The sequence below is a fragment of the Scyliorhinus torazame genome, chromosome 3 (genome assembly GCF_047496885.1).
Source record: "Scyliorhinus torazame isolate Kashiwa2021f chromosome 3, sScyTor2.1, whole genome shotgun sequence".
Classification (NCBI taxonomy): Eukaryota; Metazoa; Chordata; class Chondrichthyes; order Carcharhiniformes; family Scyliorhinidae; genus Scyliorhinus; species Scyliorhinus torazame.
The window spans coordinates 335,057,133-335,076,990 of record NC_092709.1 but is presented as its reverse complement, the minus strand read 5'-3'; the positions used below and the strand labels follow the sequence as shown (position 1 = coordinate 335,076,990).

General features: G+C 47.8%; 1 protein-coding gene across 1 annotated transcript in view; it reads right to left on the bottom strand.

Moving 5' to 3' along the window:
* Nucleotides 1–19,858, bottom strand: part of LOC140409300 (dedicator of cytokinesis protein 2-like) — a 1,572,852-nt gene that overhangs the window by 1,167,908 nt on the left and 385,086 nt on the right. The window contains exons 18-19 of the mRNA XM_072497681.1: nt 12,234–12,417; nt 959–1,056 (exon numbers count right to left, since the gene is read on the bottom strand). Of these exons, the coding sequence (XP_072353782.1) occupies nt 959–1,056; nt 12,234–12,417 (282 nt within the window). The remainder of the gene's footprint in view (nt 1–958; nt 1,057–12,233; nt 12,418–19,858) is intronic.

Genomic DNA, 19,858 nt, shown 5'->3' with positions numbered 1-19,858 from the left:
TTATTCACCAAAATAAAGAATGCCTTATTTTTACATTTTATGACCTCAGGACATCCTACAATGCTTGAGAACCATCATGTCGATTTGTCGGGCAGTCACCATCACACTGCAGGAAATGAGGCAGCCTTTTGTGCAGTGCAAGCTCCCACAAATGGTGCCCCAGTCTTTTACTTTTAATTTTTAAATTTAAAAAAAAATTTAGAGTACCCAATAAATGTTTTCCAATTAAGGGGCAATTTAGCGTGGCCAATCCACCTAGCCTGCTCATCTTTGGGTTGTGGGGGCAAAACCCACGCAAACACGGGGAGGATGTGCAAACTCCACACGGACAGTGACCCAGAGCTGGGATCGAACCTGGGACCTCGGCGCCGTGAGGCAACAGGGCTAACCCACTGCGCCGCCGTGCTGCCGCCCAGTGTCTTTTACATCGGCCTGAGAGAACAAAGGGGGCCTTGCCTTAATGCCACATCTGAGAGACGGCAGCTCCAAAACTCCATCAGTACTGGGAGTGTCATCCTAGATTTTGGCGCTCAGGTCTCGAGTGTGACCTGAACCCAAAGCAGAATAGGTGGGATAATCAATCATAAACTCATGGGGGCAGGGAAGCACATTTACCAGCACAGCATGGCAAGTTGGGGCATATATTTTGCTATTTTCCAGCTTTGCTCACCTCAGTTTTCTTTTAAGTGTATCCTCACACCTGCACCATCTTCTTTTTTATTATCCCTTTGGGAAAAAGTGGCAGAAGGATTCCCAGGCTGATTGTCAGTCTCGCTGACCTTCATTACGAACATTCGTTCTATCGCCAACAGTTCATGGCGTTGGACCCGAACCTTGAGCTTCTGGTCCAACAGTAGGGACCCTACCATTGCGCCACCAGGCCTCTGCTCAGCCCGGTGAGAGTGCCCATGAAATTAGAAACAAACCATTTACCTTAGCTTCTCTCACTGACACTCACCTTGACCACTTCCCCTCCGTCCACCTTCATCAGCTTTTTCAGATTCTCGTTCAGTGCACTAGTGTTGGAACGCCATTTCAAGAGGCCCAAGAGATCCACTGAATCGTGAAGAAAGCAGAGGAAAAAAATTAAAATCACAAATTGCAGCTTTGTGCAGGCTGGGAACTAAATCCACTTGTTCTGAATTCCAGGCCTAATGAAAGAAAACACCACGGGGTTATAATCAACTTGGAGATGTTCCACCCATCAAATTGAACGCAACGTTAAAGAGCTTTGCCGTGTATGAATACATTCCATTCAGGGCAAAGGCCTATTTGATGCAATTGCTTTATTATGTAGATGAGCAGCTATATTTATTATTTATAAACAAAAAGCTCTGGAACAAAATAGAAAAATAAACTAAATCAAAATAATTTGACAATAATATCATGCCCGAGGATAATACCTTATCCAACATTGACATTTGGTTGCGATAAAATAGCTAATATGGTTGAATTTGCTAAAACATAGTTGAGTAAGGTATGTACCACATTAATAAGTAAGTGGCGAGGTAGATGCAGTGAGAGGAGGTGAGAGAAGGAGAGAAGGAGTACAATGACTAATGGAGCCATTGTCAATGGTGGAACAGGGGACGCGCAAAGAATATGGCCTTGATGAGATGCAAGATGTATTCCTCAGTCCATCCTTTCCTAAGAGTCATCCCAATTTGTGCTGTAAGATAGGAGAAATGGAAACCTGTGTTTCATTCAATGCTGGTGAATCCCAAACACAGTTACCAGAACATAGTGGTGTGCAGAATCAAACAAGACCATTGCAGTGCACGTGACTGGTCCCACAGCTTGAATATCTTAAGAAACGCTCGATGAAGTTGAGGTTTGCTCACTAATTTTGATTGAAATAGGTTGAATAAAGAACTATATACCATAGAATTCCGACAGTGAAGAAGAAAGTTATTCGGCCCATCGAGTCTGCACCGACCCTCTGAAAGAGCACTGCCCCACTCTGTCCCCATAATCCCATAACCCCATCTAACCTGCACATATTTGGACTGTGGGAGAAAACTGGAGCATCTCGGAGGAAACCCACGCAGACACGGGGAGAAAGTGCAAACTCCACACAGTCACCCGAGGCAGGAATTGAATCCGGATGAGGCAGCAGAGCTAACCACTGTGCCCCCATACTTCTTCCCAGAAAGTGTTTCTAAGGTTGCATTTACCCAAAGAGGGAACTAGTTTGCTAACTGTGTCTGGTTCAGTGAGAGAATCATGACACTGAGTCAATAAGCTGTGGGTTGAATCCTTTTTGTGGGTCTTGAGTATATAATCAAAATCCGTACTTCATTGCTGCACATTGTTGGTGGCCCCATTTTGCAACCTAGATGGTGAACCAAGTTTTTCCCTGTCAATAAAGAACTGGATTTTAACACTCAAAACATGGCTCGGTTATGATTGGGTCAGAGGTTGAAATAAACAAAATCTCCAACCCGCCCACTTCGAGAGGCAGGATAAGGAGAATGGGCATAGAACCTGTTCCTAGGAGATGATTTGGAAATGCAAATCTTTTATTGAAACCGGCAGCCTCTCAGTTACCCTATCTCACTGGTTCCACAGTGCCCTGTAACCAATAACGTGGGGTGGGAGAGTGGGGAGTGGGTGGGTGCAGACAGCTTCAGGAGTAGGTGTGTGCCTTTACAGCACTGCTTGTGGGTGTGGGTCAGGTGTATTATGAGTGCTTCCTGACAGCCCCACCATCAGAGCTACTCCCATACTCCCATTTAGGGCAGCACAGTAGCATTGTGGATAGCACAATTGCTTCACAGCTCCAGGGTCCCAGGTTCGATTCCCAGCTTGGGTCACTGTCTGTGCGGAGTCTGCACAGCCTCCCCGTGTGTGCGTGGGTTTCCTCCAGGTGCTCCGGTTTCCTCCCACAGTCCAAAGATGTGCAGGTTAGCTGGATTGGCCATGATAAATTGCCCTTAGTGTCCAAAAATTGCCCATAGTGTTGGGTGGGGTTACTGAGTTACGGGGATAGGGTGGAGGTGTTGACCTTGGGTAGGGTGCTCTTTCCAAGAGCCGGTGAAGACTCGATGGGCCGAATGGCCTCCTTCTGCACTGTAAATTCTATGATAATCATACAACGTATACTGGGAAAATGTAATGGGACTTCCCCCCGGGATCGGACTCACCCCCACAACAGTGTCGTGGATCAGACCTACCCGATCCTACTATTTTCACAGAATCTTCATTGCAGTGTTAATGTAAGCCTACTCGTGACACTGATAAACGATTATTATTACCTGATCCTGAATCCCACCCACCCTATTCATAGAATTTACAATGCAGAAGGAGGCCATTTAGCTCTTCGGGTCTGCACCGGCCCTTGGAAGGAGCACCCTATCTAACCCACACCTCTACCCTATCCCTGTAACCCCACCTACCCTTTTTGGACACTAACGCAATTTAGCATGGCCAATCCACCCTAACCTGCATATCTTTGGACTCATGTCTGTGCTATCATTAAGACTGCCTGTTTCCACTTACGTTACATTATCCGGCCTCTCGCCTGTGTCTGTGCGCCTGGGGCTGAAATCTCGGTCCTGCCAACGTCACCTCCCGATTCGACAATTCCATTACATACCTGGCTGCTCTCCCACATTCCACCTCTGTAAACTTAAAGCCATCCAAAAGTCTGCTACCCATGTCTTAATTCACAGCAAGTGGACCTAATTAATCAGCTGGACCTCTGGACGGGTCAGACAAAAGGCTCAAGGAAAATACACGTGGTCATGGTCAACACTTCTTCCTGAACAAACACTGTCAAAAAAACAAATTAGCTTGTCATTTCCTTTATCTCATTGTTATCTGCAGGACCTTGTGATGTAAAGTCCTGATGTAAAGGTGTTTCATAGACACATGGGCTGGGACTCTCCGGGGCAGCCTGCCTGCCCGGTGAATCGGATGTCAGGCCAAAAACAGGTTTCACGAAGCCCGCTGTGAGTCTCTCAACCTGCCCCGATCTCTCCGCCGAGGCTCCCACCCAGTCCCAGTGTGAACATGCTAATAGCTCAATGGAGCTGCTTTGAACCTAATTTCCAGCAGGACGCCTGATTCTCCTGACTCCTGGAATGCTCCACCACTACCAGCTGGGTGAATTGGTGCAGGTCCTGAGAAAAGGGGACCCGGGCGGCTTGCAGTCTAAGGGATGACAAGGGGGTGAGTACCCTGGGTACCCTCCCTACAATCGCCTCGAGGGTGCTGTGGGGGGCCCTTCATGGGAGGGGGATTCAGGAAGACTTGTGCTGAGCTGAAGGAGATCAGGTCTGAGGTCTTTCCTAGGATGGGGTTTGTTTGGCTGCTGTTCCCAGCTGCAGCCTTTGAACCCCTTGAACAGTTTGCCAGTATGTCAAGTTCAAAGATCTGTGAGATGAAGGTAAATGTATTCTCTTTAATGTGATCAGAACCTTTTTGAAGTTTTTTTAACAGTCAATTTCATTGTCATTTAACTTTTTCTAGTCTGTTTGCATACCCAGAAGCCTAAAAGCTTTTAACTGCATTATTTACATTCAATATAATCATTGCCGTTTACAAACTATTTGATTGACAGGTCCAGGCAGTTTCAAAGGAAAGTTTAAGGTTGTTTATTTATATAGGTCTACACAGACGTTCCACTAACTCAGGGAAAGAACTGTTCTTTAATCGTAGTTTTTAAAAATAGGCTCTTTCTATGTTCTCAGCACCTGAAAGCTCTTGAGAACAAAGAGGCAACCTGTTTAAAAAACCGCGGTGAGAGAAACAGCTGCTCCTCAGAGTTAATAGACCTCTGTAGAGCAATATAAATAAACAATGGTAATTTTACGTTTGAAACTGCCTGGACCTATCAAGCAAAAGCATTTCAAAAGGCAATGGTCCATGAAATTGAATGTAACAATGTAGTTCTTGGTTTTTAGGTTTCTAAGCTTGCAGATAGGATTCAAAAGTTTAAAAGGAAATGAAACTGACTGTGAGAAAACCACTTCAAAGGCTTCCACCACATTAAAAGGAATACTTTTACTTTCATCCCACATCTTTGAACTTGGCAGACTGTTTAAAAGGATTAAAGGCTGCAGATGGGAAAACCAGACAAACAACCCGATCTGAGGAAAGACCCCAGATCTGAGCCCCTCCCATGCAGGATAAGTCCCCTCAACCACCCCCCCCCCCTCATTAAGGAAAACCTATCGGCAAATGGAGGCAAATGGAGGAAGAGTACTCACCCCCTCGCCACCCCTTAGAGTGTAAGATGCCAGGTTGGCACAGCCAAGTGGAAGGGCCTGAAGGGGGGACTGAGGGGTTGAGGGGGGAATCAAGGGGGAGCTGAAGGGGAGGCGGGGACTGAGAGGGGGGCCTTTACCAGAATTAGGGTAGGGATCCGTGCCAGCAATCTGAGTAGGCAGCAACAGCATTTTGACATCAGGGCACTCTTTTCAAAGATCTCGGAGGACTGGAACATGTCCAGCAAAAACCCCAATCCTCCGTGCCGTGGAATGGTCCAAAAGGCCTGATCGTGATCAAACAAAATGGCACATGCAGGTTTGCTCCCAACGCCAGTGAGAACAACACCAGTTTTCTCTTTTGGGAGGAGCACTTTGTCATCATTCGGGAGAATCGTGCCCACGTTCTTCCTTTCTTTCGAGTCATAGAATCAGGGAGGTTGATAGCTGAGAAGGAGGTAACTTGGCCCATCACGTCTGTGGCCAGCAAGAATGAATTATCCAACATAATCCCACTTTCTAAATCCAGTCCTGCCGTGGCTTTTAGCAGCACCGTGGGTGGGTGGGACCACAAGTTGACTTCAGAAAGCAAAGTACTGCACACACTCCTTTCTGCATCAGATGGAGATGGTTAACAGCTTCAAATTCCTAGGGGTGCACATCACCAACAATCTGCCCTGGTCCACCCATGTCGACACTTTGACCAAGAGTAGCCATCTGGGATGGCCACTTCCAGAATACAAAATAGACATTTGCAAAGATTGCAGGGAAATATGGACAATGCTAAGAAAGCAAGCAGGCACAGAGCCTGTCTGCATATTGGAGCCACAGCTCCCAGACATGACTGAAACTGTAGGCCCATTAGCATATGGATGGCCCATCTCCGGGAACAAAGGGAGATACTTAAGTAACCGATCTGGCCCCAGACCTCACGGCGCCAGTTCCCCAAACCGAAAGCAGAAAACAAAGCCAGGCCAACGGCCACCGAGGAAACGCCCAGCCATCAGGGCACCCACCCCAGGATCAATGCGAATGATCAAGAAATGGCCCAATTCATTGGGGCCAAGTTCATGGCCTGCCCTAAAGCACGCGAAGCCCCCTTTGGGTATAAGAAGAAAGCCCCAAGAGAGAATCGCTCTCTTGGACTTGGCTCTCACAGCAGAGAGACCTGTCCACCAGCTGCACCAGAAGCAAGTCAGTCCAAGGTCAACGCTCGCTACCAGACGGACGACCTTAGCTGTTCCCCTCTACCACTTCGACCCCAGCAGCCTCAGAACTGAACAACGGCCATTGTTCCTCTGACTGAGTGGGCGCCCGAAGCTAAGTATCGGCTTTAGCAGTAGTGATAGTTTAGTCTGTAGTATTTCGTGCATGAGCAGATATTGCTGTGTGTGTAAATAAATACTATTGACTTTGAACTAACGAACTGGTGTACCAATTCTTTGATCAGTATTTGGGTTTGAGCCTTGTGGCGGTATCGAAAAATACCTGGCGACTCTAAAGCAAAAGTAATTAGAATTAAGGAAGGCGACTATGTTGACCGCCATATTTAGAAACAACCAAAGAGAGCAACACAAGAAAGCACAACAGTGCCTATACATCCTCAGGAAACTAAGGGAATTCGGCATGTTCACATTGACTTTTACCAATTTTTACAGATGCACCATAGAAAGCATCCTATCAGGCTGCATCACAGCCAGGTATGGCAACTGCTCGGCCCAAGACCGCAAGAAACTACAGAGAGTCGTGAACACCGCCCAGTCCATCACGCAAACCCGCCTCCCATCCATTGACTCCATCTACACCCCCCGCTGCCTGGGGAAAGCGGGCAGCATAATCAAAGACCCCTCCCACCTGGGTTATTCGCTCTTCCAACTTCTTCCATCGGGCAGGAGATACAAAAATCTGCGAACATGCACGAACAGATTCAAAAACAGCTCCTTCCCCGCTGTTACCAGACTGCTGAATGACACCCTTGTGGACTGAACTGATCTCTTGAAATGAAAATGAAATGAGAATCGCTTATTGTCACAAGTAGGCTTCAAATGAAGTTACTGTGAAAAGCCCCTGGTCGCCACATTCCGGCACCTGTTCGGGGAGGCTGATACGGGATCTTCACACATCTTCTCTACTGAGTAGTTCTACACTCCATATGCTCACCCATTGCCTGTGCCTATGTATTTACATTGTGTATTTCTGTAAGTGCAAAGTTTTCTTTTCATATATGGAATGATCTATCTGGACTCTACATAGAACAATACTTTTCACTGTACCTCGATACATGCGATAATGAAGCAAACCCAATCCAAGTGTGCATTCAAGTACTTCTTCAATGCAATGTGGGTCTCCGCCTCCCCCACCTTTCAGGCAGTAAGTTTCAGATCCCCACCACCCTTGGGTGAAACATTTTCTCATCTGATTCGGTGGTGCTGATCCTTTTTAGCTTAGCTTGCAGGCATAGAACTTCACTTCAAAAGGAATAACTTTGATGCCTGTATGTGCATTAATGTCATGCAAATGATGTACAACAACACCTCTGTCTCACCAAACAAAAGCATTTACCAAACAGAAGACAATGAACTCTTTAATCTATATCACTCTTTTTATGCACTGTCATAAAATTTGATTTTATAGGAATATAAATGACATTAACACAAATGGAGTGAGTTACAGGGAAAAGCATTGTAGTAAATAATATAACAAAATGGGTTTGAGAGACGCTTAGAATTACATCAGGAGAAAGAGGGAATTGAGGGCACTGGAGTGGATTTGGATTGGATTTTGTTTATTGTCACATGCATCGAGGTACAGTGAAAAGTATTTTTCTGCGAGCAGCTCAACAGATCATTAAGTACATGAAAAGAAAAGAAAATACATAATAGGACAACACAAGGTACACAACGTAACTACATAAACACCGGCATCAGGTGAAGCATAAAAGAGAGAGGTTAGTAATAATGTTAGTCTTAGAATTACATTTTAAAGGATTAGAGCGATTGTAAGATAAGTAAAAAGAGGATCAGTTCGGGAGAGCTTGCAGAGAGTCACCACGCTCCAGCGCCATCTTGCTCCCACCTGTACCGTGTACTGTCAGCTGTCAGCACTGCACTGTCAGCAATCGGCAGCACGGTAGCACAGTGGGTAGCACTGTTGTTTCACAGCTCCCAGGTTCGATTCTCGGCTTCATAGAATCATAGAATTTACAGTGCAGAAGGAGGCCATTCAGCCCATCGAGTCTGCACCAGCTCTTGCAAAGAGCACCCTACCCAAGCCCACACCTCCACCCTATCCCCATAACCCAGTAACCCCACCCAACACTAAGGGCAATTTTGGACATGAAGGGCAATTTATCATGGCCAATCCACCTAACCTGCACATCTTTGGACTGTGGGAGGAAACCGGAGCACCCGGAGGAAACCCACGCACACACGGGGAGGATATGCAGACTCCGCATAGCCAGTGACCCAAGCTGGGAATCGAACCTGGGACCCTGGAGCTGTGAAGCAATTGTGCTAACCAATATGCTACCATGCTGCCTGGCTTGAGTCATTGTCTGTGTCGAGTCTGCATGTTTTCCCTGTGTCTGCGTGGGTTTCCTCCGGGTGCTCTGGTTTCCTCCCACAAGTCCCAAAAGTCGTGCTGTTAGGTGAATTAGACATTCTGAATTCTCCCTCAGTGTATCCGAACAGGCGCCGGAATGTTACTAGAGGCTTTTCACAGTAACTTCATTGCAGTGTTAATGTAAGCCTACTTGTGACAATAAAGATTATTATTATTATTTTAAAAAATTATTATTGAATGGTGAGCTACTCATGAAAATTCAGCCCCGAGAATGATTACAGGACAGAAGGGGGGGGGGGGGGGGCATTCCACTCATCAGGCCCGTGCTGGCTCTCTATGGGCGCATCTGAGCTAATCCCACACCTTTTCTTGTAGCCCGACATTTTGTTTCCAGTCAGATGCTTCTCCCATTCCCTTTTGAAAGCTATGATTGAACACACAAACATCCAAATCAGGAGAAGGAGGAGGCCATCGGGCCCTGTGAGTCTGCTCCACCATTCAATCAGATCATGATTGATCTGATTATGGGCTCAAATCCACTTTCCTTCCTACCCCCCAATAACCTTTGCTTCCCTTGTTAGTCAAGAGTCTGCCTGCCTCGATCTTTAAAATATTCAATGCCGTGTTTTACTGCTCTCTGGGAAGAACATTTCACAAGATAATGACCCACGGAGAGAAAGATTCACCTCATCTACATCTTAAATGAAGACCCCTTGAGCGGGATTCTCCCCTACCCGGCGGGGCGGGCCGTCCCGCTGCCGAGGAGTGGCGTGAACCACTCCGGCGTCGGACCGCCCGGAAGGTGAGGAATCCTTCCCACCTTCAGGGGCTAGGCCATCGCTGGCGGGGTTGGCGACGCGCCAGCTGGCGCGGAAGGGCTTGGCGGTGCACCGGCCGGCGCTGAAGGGCCTCCACCGTCCGGCGCGAGTTGGCGCATGCGCGGGAGCGCCAACGTGTGCTGGCATCATCCCAGCGCATGCGCAGGGAGGTTCTTCTCCGCGCCGGCCATGGCGGAGGTTGACAGCAGCCAGCGCGGAGGAAAAGAGTGCCCCCACGGCACAGGCCAGCCCATGGATCGGTGGGCCCCGATTGCGGGCCAGGCCACCATGGGGGCACCCCCCAGGGCCAGATCCCCCGCAGGCCGCCCGCAGAGCCAGGCCCCGCCGGTTCGGACCTGGTTTGATTAACACCGGCGGGACCGGCCAAAAACGGGCGGCCGCTCGGCCCATCGCGGGCCCGAGAATCGCCGGGGGCGGCCGCTGCCCGCGACCGCCGAGTGGCATGGCGCAATTCCCGCCCCCGCCAAAACCCCGGCGCCGGAGAATTCGGCAGCCAGCATCAGGGTGGGATTCACGCCGCCACCCGGCGATTCTCCGACCTGGCGGGGGATCGGAGAATCCCGCCCCTTATTTTTAAACTGTGCCCCCTCATTCTCGTCAGTCTCACAAGGGAAAACACATCTTACAGCATCCACCATGTTGTCCACCCTCAGAATCTTATATGTTTCAATAAGATCACCTCTCAATTTTGAAACTCCAATGAATACAAGCCCAGCCTGTTTACCATTCCCCATAACATAACCCCTCCCATCCCTGGTATCGGTCGAGTGAATTTTCTCTGAACTGCTCCTAATTATTTAGATTATTAGTGTGGAATGGTGACTATCTCTGTGCCTCACAGTGCCAGGGACCCAGATTTGATTTCAGCTTTAGGTGACTGTCTGTGTGGAGTTTGCACATTCTCCCCGTGCCTGCGTGGGTTTCCTTAGGATGCTCTGTTTTCCTCCCACATTCCAAAGAAGTGCGGGTTAGTTGGATTGGCTATGCTAAATGTCCAGGAATGTGCCTGTTAGTTTATGGGGATAGGATGGGGTGGACGCGGGAGTGGACCCGGGTGGAGTCCTCTTTTGGTGGATCAGTGCAGACTCGATGGGCCGAATGGCGTCCCTCTGCGCTGCCGTGGTTTTATGAAAACTGTTCAATACTCCAGATGTGGTCTCACCAACACTCTGTAAAACTGTAGCAAAACATCCCTACTTGGTTGAATCTGCCTCCACCACATCGTGAGGCAGTGCATTTGAGATCCTAACCACTCACTGCTTTAAAATGTTTTTATTTGTCACCTTTAACTCTTTGCGACTTTAAATGTGACACTAATACAAAAGCAGAATACTGCAGATGTGGAAATTTGCAGATCAGACAGCATCAGCGAAGAGAGGCAGAGTAAATGGATAGGTGAGTTTGCAGTCCTGGGGGGTATAAGAGCAGGTAGAGGTGACAGGTGGTGACTCTGTTGCCTTCCTGCCTTTACTCCGATTATGTGCATCCTTCAGCTCCACCCACAGTTGAGGCCCTAAAGTGGACAGCTAATGGTTTCATAGATTATCATAGAATTTACAGTGCAGAAGGAGGCCATTCGGCCCATCGAGTCTGCACTGGCTCTTGGAAAGAGCACCCTACCCAAGGTCAACACCTCCACCCTATCCCCATAACCCAGTAACCCCACCCAACACTAAGGGCAATTTTGGACATTAAGGGCAATTTATCATGGCCAATCCACCTAACCTGCACATCTTTGGACTGTGGGAGGAAACCGGAGCACCCGGAGGAAACCCACACACACGGGGAGGATGTGCAGACTCCGCACAGACAGTGACCCAAGCCGGAATCGAACCTGGGACCCTGGTGCTGTGAAGCAATTGTGCTATCCACAATGCTACCGTGCTGCCCTGGTAGTCAATTAATGTTGGGTGGGGCATCCGCCAAAAAGCATTTGTTGCCAGGAGAGTCCCTTGTTCACTGTAGAACCCTCAATAACTACACAAGAATGGTAAATGAAGGCTTTAATAAGCAGAGAACTCGTCAGTGAACGAGACGTGTGCTTACTGAGTGCCACCTACAGGGCGTCACCTTATATATGGCTCCCTGGTGGGCGGAGCCGGAGGTGGAGTCCTCCAGGGTTCCAAACCCAGTCTTAAAGGGGCATCACCTACATGGTGTTAAGGGTACAGTAACCATTCATCACATTCACTTCGTGCCTGATTGAGGGACTGGGCACTGGGAAGGGGAATGCTCACTGAGAGCCACCCCCTGCCATTCCTGCTGACCCACCTCCACTTTTCCCTCCAGCATGATCTGTTTTTATTACTTTAAATGTGTCCTCTGCTTCTCAACCTTTACCTCAATGGCAAAGTTTGTCCCCATCTAAACTGTTGAGAACCATCATGATTATGAAAACCTCAATCAAATCTCCTCTCAAACATCTCTTCTCTGAGGACGACAATCCGAGTTTCTCTAATCTATCCACATATCCGAAGTCACTCATCCTTGGGCGCATTCCTGTAACTTGTTTCTGCACCCCCTCTAGCTCTTTCACACCTTCCCGAAAGTGTGCTGTCGCGGGTTGGACCCCAAACCCCCGAGGCCAAAACGGTGCTTTCTAAATTGTTTTGATCCAAAGCGTTACCGTTCTGTGTGAGCTTGGTCGAACAGACGAGGGTGGAAATCTGGAAGCTGTCCCTTGAGCAGATGGGGTGTCCTCCGCTGCTGCTTCTGAATGAAGAACCCAAATTGAGCTTCTGATCAGCCATCTGTTTGCAGGATAGGTTACTGAGGTAGATGCTGGCATCCTCGAGCTTCCTGCTATCACCCTGCAATTGGAGGGTCAAAAAGAGGACAGTTAGTAACTGAAGAAACATTTGAAGTATCCCCCAGAGGTGTCTCACAACGCTTGTGGATGAATGGCAAGTGCCACAGTGAGCAGTGTCACTGATGCGGAGGAAAGCAGGTTGTCCTCTTCGACAACCACCCAGCATCGTGTATCTCAGAGAACAAATAGCATAGGCCTGAAAACCCCGCCCTATGTTTTTCTGCTTCTCCCATAAGAACAGAAGTAGAGTCCCTCATGCCTGTTCCAGCACTCAATTAGATTATTGAAATCAACATTATTTGTATCATCAAATGTTTGGGATAGAGTCACCTTCGCCCGGTGGCACAGTGGTTAGCACTGCTGTTTCGCAGCTCCAGGGACCCGGGTTCAATTCTGGCCTCGGGTGACTGTCTGTGCGGAGTCTGCACGTTCTCCCTGTGTCTGAGTAGGTTTCTTCCGGGTGCTTCGGTATCCTCCCACAGTCCAAAGATGTGCAGGTTAGGTGGATTGGCCATTTCTAATTGTTTCTTAGTGTCCAAAGCTTTACAGGTTAGATTGGGTTATGGGGAGTGGGCCTAGGTGGGATGCTCTTTCAGAGGGTCGGTGCAAGCTTGATGGGCTGAATGACCTCCTTCAGCACTGTAGAGATTCTATGGTTCTATGATTGGAAATTCTGCAGTGAGTAACTCAACTCCTTAGTCCCCAAAACCTATCCACCATCTTGGGTGGCACGGTAGCACAGTGGGTACCACTGTTGCTTCACAGTTCCAGGGTCCCAGGTTTGATTCCTGGCTTGGGTCACTGTCTGTGTGGAGTCTGCACGTTCTCCCCGTGTCTGCGTGGGTTTCCTCCGGGTGATCTGGTTTTCTCCCAAAAGAGAAGTGGCAGGTGGAGTTTAACCCTGATAAGTGTGCGGTGATTCATTTTGGGAGGACAAATTTGAATGCGAATTCCAGGGTTAACGGCAGGGTTCTGAGGAATGTGGAGGAGCAGAGAGATCTCGGAGTTCATGTCCATAGATCTCTGAAAGTTGCCACCCAAGTGGATAGAGCCGTGAAGAAAGCCTATAGTGTGTTAGCATTTATTAACAGGGGGGTTGAGTTTAAGAGCCGTAAAGTTATGCTGCAACTGTACAAGACCTTGGTTAGACCATGAGTGAGTGGCCTGCGAAATCCTACCAACTGTCCTGGCTTGATGCAATTCACACCTCTTTAACCTGGGGTTACCCCATCTCTGGATCTGTAAAGGTTTAATCACCTGCTGATGCTCATATTCCAAGCATTGTCTGGCAACATTGAATCTGTCTACATATATGTTTCTGGAACATACCTCGTCATTCACCTGAGGAAGGAGCAGTGCTCCGAAAGCTAGTGACATCGAAACAAACCTGTTGGACTTTAACCTGGTGTTGTAAGACTTCTTACCATTATTATTTCAGTAGCATTTCTGGCTGGTTGTGAATGTGGGGACCAATGATCCACTTGTTTGGATAAATAACATAACCTTGTAAATCTTCAATTGGAAGACATTCAGTTGGATGAGAAATAAAAGATCTGGCACTCAATTGCTAACTCACCATTTCATCTTAAAGTGAGGGCAGGGATGCAGAGAGATTAAAACACATGAAGATAAGGGTTATGAAATATTGACTACCATCCTCACACCCTGCTTCTGCAAAGAACTCTTCCATTCTCTGAGTTTCTCCATCCCTATCACATCTGTTCAGATGGTAGAAACTTTCACACTCGTGCTTCCAATATTTTATTATTTTTAATTAATTCTTTCTCAGGGTGTGGCCAGCATTTATTGCCCATCCCTAGGTGGTGGTGGCGAGCTGCCTTCTTAAGCAGTTGCAATCCCTGCGGTGTAGGTACACTGTCAGTGCTAGGGAGAGAGTTCCAGGAATTTGGCCCAGCGACAGTGAAGGAACACTAACCTATTTCCAAGTCAGGATGATGTGTAGCTTGGAGGGGAACTTCCAGATTGTGATGTTCCAATGCATCGGTGGCCCTTGTCCTTCTAGGTGGTAATGCTCAAGGGTTTTGAAAGGTGCTGCCGATGGAGTCTTGAAAATATGTTGCAGTGCATCTTGTAGATTGTGTTTCGGTGGTGGAGGCAGCAAATATTTAAGGCGGATTGGGTGTCAATCAAGCAGACTATTTTGCCTTGAATGATGTCAAGCTTCTTCAGTGTTGATGGAGATGCACCCATCCAGGCAAGTGGCGAGTATTCCATCACAATCCTGGCTTGAGCCTTGTACATAGAATTTACAGTGCAGAAGGAGGCCATTCGGCCCATTGAGTCTGCACCAACCCATGGAAAGATCGCCCGACCTAAGCCCACACCTCCACCCTAACCCCATCTAACCTTTTTTCTTTGGACACGAAGGGCAATTTAGCATGGCCAATCCACCTAACCTGCACATCTTTGGACTGTGGGAGGAAACCGGAGCACCCGGAGGAAATCCACGCAGACACGGGGAGAACATGCAGACTCCACACAGACAGTGACGCATGCTGGGAATCGAACCTGGGACCCTGGAGCTGTGAAGGAACTCTGTTAACCACTGTGCTACCGTGCCGCCCAAGATGGTGGATAGGTTTTGGGGACTGAGGAGTTGAGTTACTCACTGCAGAATTTCCAATCTCTGACCTGCTCTTGTAGCCACAATATTTATATGGCTGGTCCAGTTCAGTTTCTGATCAATGGTAAGCCCCCAGAATGTTGTTAGTGGGGGGGGGGGTTCAAAGTTGGTAATGCCATTGAATGTCATGAGGAAATGGTTAGATTCTCTCTTGTTGAAGATGGCCATTGCCTGTCGCTTGTGGTACGAATGTTACTTTCCAGTTATCAACCCAAACACTAATATTGTCCAGGTCTTGCTGCATTTGGGCACATACCTCTTCAGCATCTGAGGGGTCCTGAACAACTCTGAACATTATGGAATCAGCAGCAAACGTCACCAACCTAATGCTGGAGGGGAGATCTTTGATGGAGTAGTTAGTTGGGCCGAGGACACTACCCTGAGGAACCCCTGCAGTGATATGCTGTGACTGAGAGGATTGATCTCCAACAACAACCAACCATCTTCCTTTGTACTAAGTATGACTCCAACCAGAGATGTGTTTCCTCCTCAATTCCTGTGGACTCCAGTTTTGTGAGGGCTTCTTGATGCCATACTTGCTCAGATAAGACCCTGATGTCAAGGGCAGTCACTGTCACCTCACCTCTTGAGTTCAGGCTCAGTCCATGCTTGGACCAAGGCTGTAATGGATTCATTTGAATAGTCAAGGTACCCTTTTGGAGAGGTTATCTACTTATTTGAATCTGACCCTTTGGGAGAGGCTATGTGCCCTTTGTATTTCTAAAATTAGGTATGAATGTGTATAAAAAATGTGCAAATTAATTATAACTGTAAAGCTCTTTGGAACTAGCAAAAGCAACTGTCAAATGAATCAAGATGAACTGTAAAAGGGAACTGACGTGAGAACTGGCCTAACTCACACAAAGTCCCATTCACCCAGATTTCCAGTGATCGCTGACCTATGTGGCTACTAGTTAAGGAATGTCTCGATTTAAAAAAAACTCAGCCTTGCTTTCAAATCCTTCCCTCGCCTTATTCCTTCCTATATATCTTGGTATTCTCTTCCAGCTCTACGAACACCCGAGATAACTGCTCTTCTCCAATCCTGGCCTCTTACACATCGGACATTTTAATCACTCCATGCCTTCAGCAACCTCGGATCTAAATTGTGGACATTCGTTCCTCAACCTCCCCACATCTCTTTGCTTCTTTCAGACACTGCTTAAGAGCTTTGACCAGGCTTTTGGTCATCTGCCTTAATATCCCCTAAGATGTCCTGATGTGAAATGTTTTTTGATGGAGCCCCTGCAAGACATCTTGGGATCATAGAATCGTAGAATCCTGACAGAAGGAGGCCATTCGGCCCATCAAGTCTTCACCGAGCTTCTGAAAGAGTAACCTAACCTGCACATCTTTGGGATGGTGGGAGTAAACTGGAGCACCCGGAGGAAACCCACGCAGACGTGGGGAGAACGTGCAGACTCCACACAGTCGCCCGATATCGGAATCAAACCCGGGTCCCTGGTGCTGTGAGGCAGCAGTGCTAACCACTGTGTTAACAGCGCTGGATAAATACAAGCTGTTGTCAATCTTCCCCAAATCCTATTGATTCCTCATCTCCTCAAACAGAAATATCAAGCAGGTTCGTTAACAAGCTTTCTCACCCTCCTCAATCAGTTTGCTTTCTTAAAAGTTTCTCCAAATTAACTCACTTTCTCTCGAAACTTCCATTAATCTGTCTGATCTCTAGCTTTTCTATGGGTGCCTAATTTCAGGGTTTACATCTTCTGGGCCTGCGCACATCTTCCAATCGAACTCCTCTGGATCCTTCATTATTTTCAAGGCTGTCACCCTACAAACGCGATTCAACACGGTTTTTTTAAATGCCCACCACAAAACTAAACCCTTCCAGTCACAAGCAACAGAGAATTAAGCAATTTTGAATGTCTAATTGAGAGCCTGGAGCAATTGCAACGAGCAACTTCCTTCCAGTCCTGGTCCCCTAATTGAAGATCCCATAGCCATGATTATTCTTCCTTGTATGGTTTAATCGTTAACTTCATTCCTCCTGCACCTTTCCTGACTTAAGGGTGTAGAAAAAGATTGATTACACATACTTGGGTCAGCTGTTGCATAATTGGTCATGCCTGGGTGGAGTGCTGCATTATTGATTGGTTATGCCTGTCATCAATTTGACCAAAATTAATTAATGCTGCCTAGGTCTGGCGATCCTCCATCAGAGGGAGTGAACAAAGGGCAATCTGTTCCTGGAGATATACACTCCCCCGCTCATTACTCCAGCTTTCTGCTATATAAATATATAAGCTAAATAAGCATGAATTATTGTGGCTGCACAATTGTTATGTGATACACAGTCATTATATTAGCCTACAAGATATTGTTACATCATTATTTTATTCTTAAGGGCTTGTTAATGCTAATACGATTAACAATGATAATAACACTGTTCTGAATAGATGGAATGCTGGACTCTTTTATCATCTATAAGCAGTGAATGATTTCAAAGGCTGTCAAACATAGATTACTGATATTCAATTTGCGAATTCAGATTTTCCAGACAGATTTTTTTTTAAACACATGAGCAGCTCAATGTTCTTTCTTGCTGAAACAAAATTGAAAGAGACATGGGTCACAATTCTCCCATCAGGAGCCTAAGTGTCGACGTCGGATGAAAACCGGAGTGTTTCACGCCGGCGTGAAATAGCCCCCTATTCTCCCGCCCCCCAGGGAGCTAGGAGCAGCGCCGCGTCATTTACGCGTGCCGGGCCTTGGCGCCGCGTAAATGACGTCATCCGCGCATGCCCCAGCATTCCCATGCTGTTCCCGCCAGCAGCGACCAGGTGTGGACGGCGCCGGTGGGAGCCTGTCATGTTGGGCAGGCCGCTCGGCCCATCCGGGCCGGAGAATCGCCGCTCGCCCGTTACAAACAGCGAGCGGCGATTCTCCGAGCGACCAGCCGTGATTCACGTCGTGCCGGCTTGGGGGGGGTGGGAGAATCGGGTGCGGGTGCCGGGGCGGCGTGGCGGGACCCGCGTGGCGCCCCGGCGATTCTCCCACCCGGCGTGGGGGGGGGGGGGGGGGGGGGGGGGGGAGGAGAATTACGCCCATGTTCTTACGTGACATTTTTTAGGTTTTATTTGATCGAGTGACAACTTCAGCCATGACAACCATATTGTGGATAAGATGCCGAGCACAGCTTCCCCCTCTCCACTCTAGCCCAAACCCAGGGTGCCACTGTGGCCTCTTTGAAGCCAAATTACTACAGCCACAGCGGAGTCATGGGCGTGCTGTAAGCATATGTTATATAGTGCCCTTTGACCTCATAATGTTCCCAAAAGTCTGGCATCACCGTCTCCACAGTGGAGCAGCTGACCATGACAGCCGAGCCTTCCCTAAGCCTTTAGCCATAAACCTAAGCCGGTACAGTGGTTAGCACTGTTGCTTCACAGCTCCAGGGACCCGGGTTCGATTCCTGGCTTGAGTCACTGTCTGTGCAGAGTCTGCATGTTCTCCCCGTGTCTGCATGGGTTTCCTCCGGGTGATCCGGTTTCCGCCCACAAGTCCCGAAAGAAGTGCTGTTCGGGAATTTGGACATTCTGAATTCCGATCCGGCGCCTGAGTGTGGCGACTGGGGGATTTTCACAGCAACTTCATTGTAGTGTTAATGTAAGCCTACTTGTGACAATAATAAAGATTATTATTAAGTTCTGAACTTTCTTTCCTCGAGCTCTCCACATCTCCTTTGAGACACTCCTTGTGATCTATAGCTTTGACCACCCTTTGGCCCTCCAAGCCGATCATGATGCCCGCCTAACTTAAATGTACTGCGTTTCCGGGGTCGGTATGCCTCTATTCCCATTCTATTCATGTATTTGTCCCAATGGCTATAGTACCTGCTTCCACCACCTCCCCCAGCAGTGAGTTCCAGGCACTCACCATCTCCTGTGTAAAAAAACATGCCTCGCACATCTCCTCTAAACTTTATCCCACGCACCTTAAACCCATGTCCCCTAGGCATTGACTTTTCCACCTTGGGAAAAAGCTTCAGACTATCCACTCTGTCCATGCCACCTATAATTTTGTAAACTTCTGTCAGGTCGCACCTCAACCTCCATCGGCCCAGTGAAAACAATCTGAGTTTATCCAACCTCTCCACATAGCTGATGCCCTCCATACCAGGCAACATCCTGGTAAAACTCTTCTGTTCCCTCTCCAAAGCCTCCACGTCCTCCAGATAGTGTGGTGACCAGAATTGTACACAAACATTAACGTCCTCTGAGATGTTGTGGTGAAAAATGCTGTTGGATGGTGCTCCTGTGAAGAACATTGGGATGTTAGAAGCGCCATTGGGTTTTCTGTGTGTTGGCTCATGGCCCACAACCCTTGTCCTACGCTCTTAGAAATATGGCACAGTGGGAATGAGAGCAGGAAACCTGGAATCGGGTCCTACTGCCTCTTTTCCTTTCGGGGGGGGGGAGGCATTATCCAGCCCTGCGTGCGCAATTTTAGCATTCCATTGTGGATACTGCATTAAATCCACCGAGAGAATGGAAAGTGGATTCAGCAGTATGGTGCCACTGATGGAAAAACTGTTATGAAGAGAGACCTTGAATTCTGAGACTATTTCAAGTAAAGAGAAAGTTACCAGAAAATGTAACCCAGATTTTTTCAAATGGTTAAGTGTTTTGATAGAGGGAATAGATAAAAGATTATTTCCCTTGGTCATTGTTTCACTGACAAGGGATGACAATTTAAAATTGCTACTTAAGAGAGTGAGGGGGGAAGTTAGTGGAAATTTCTTTATTTGGAGGATTGTTGGGGAATGTAATATTTTGCC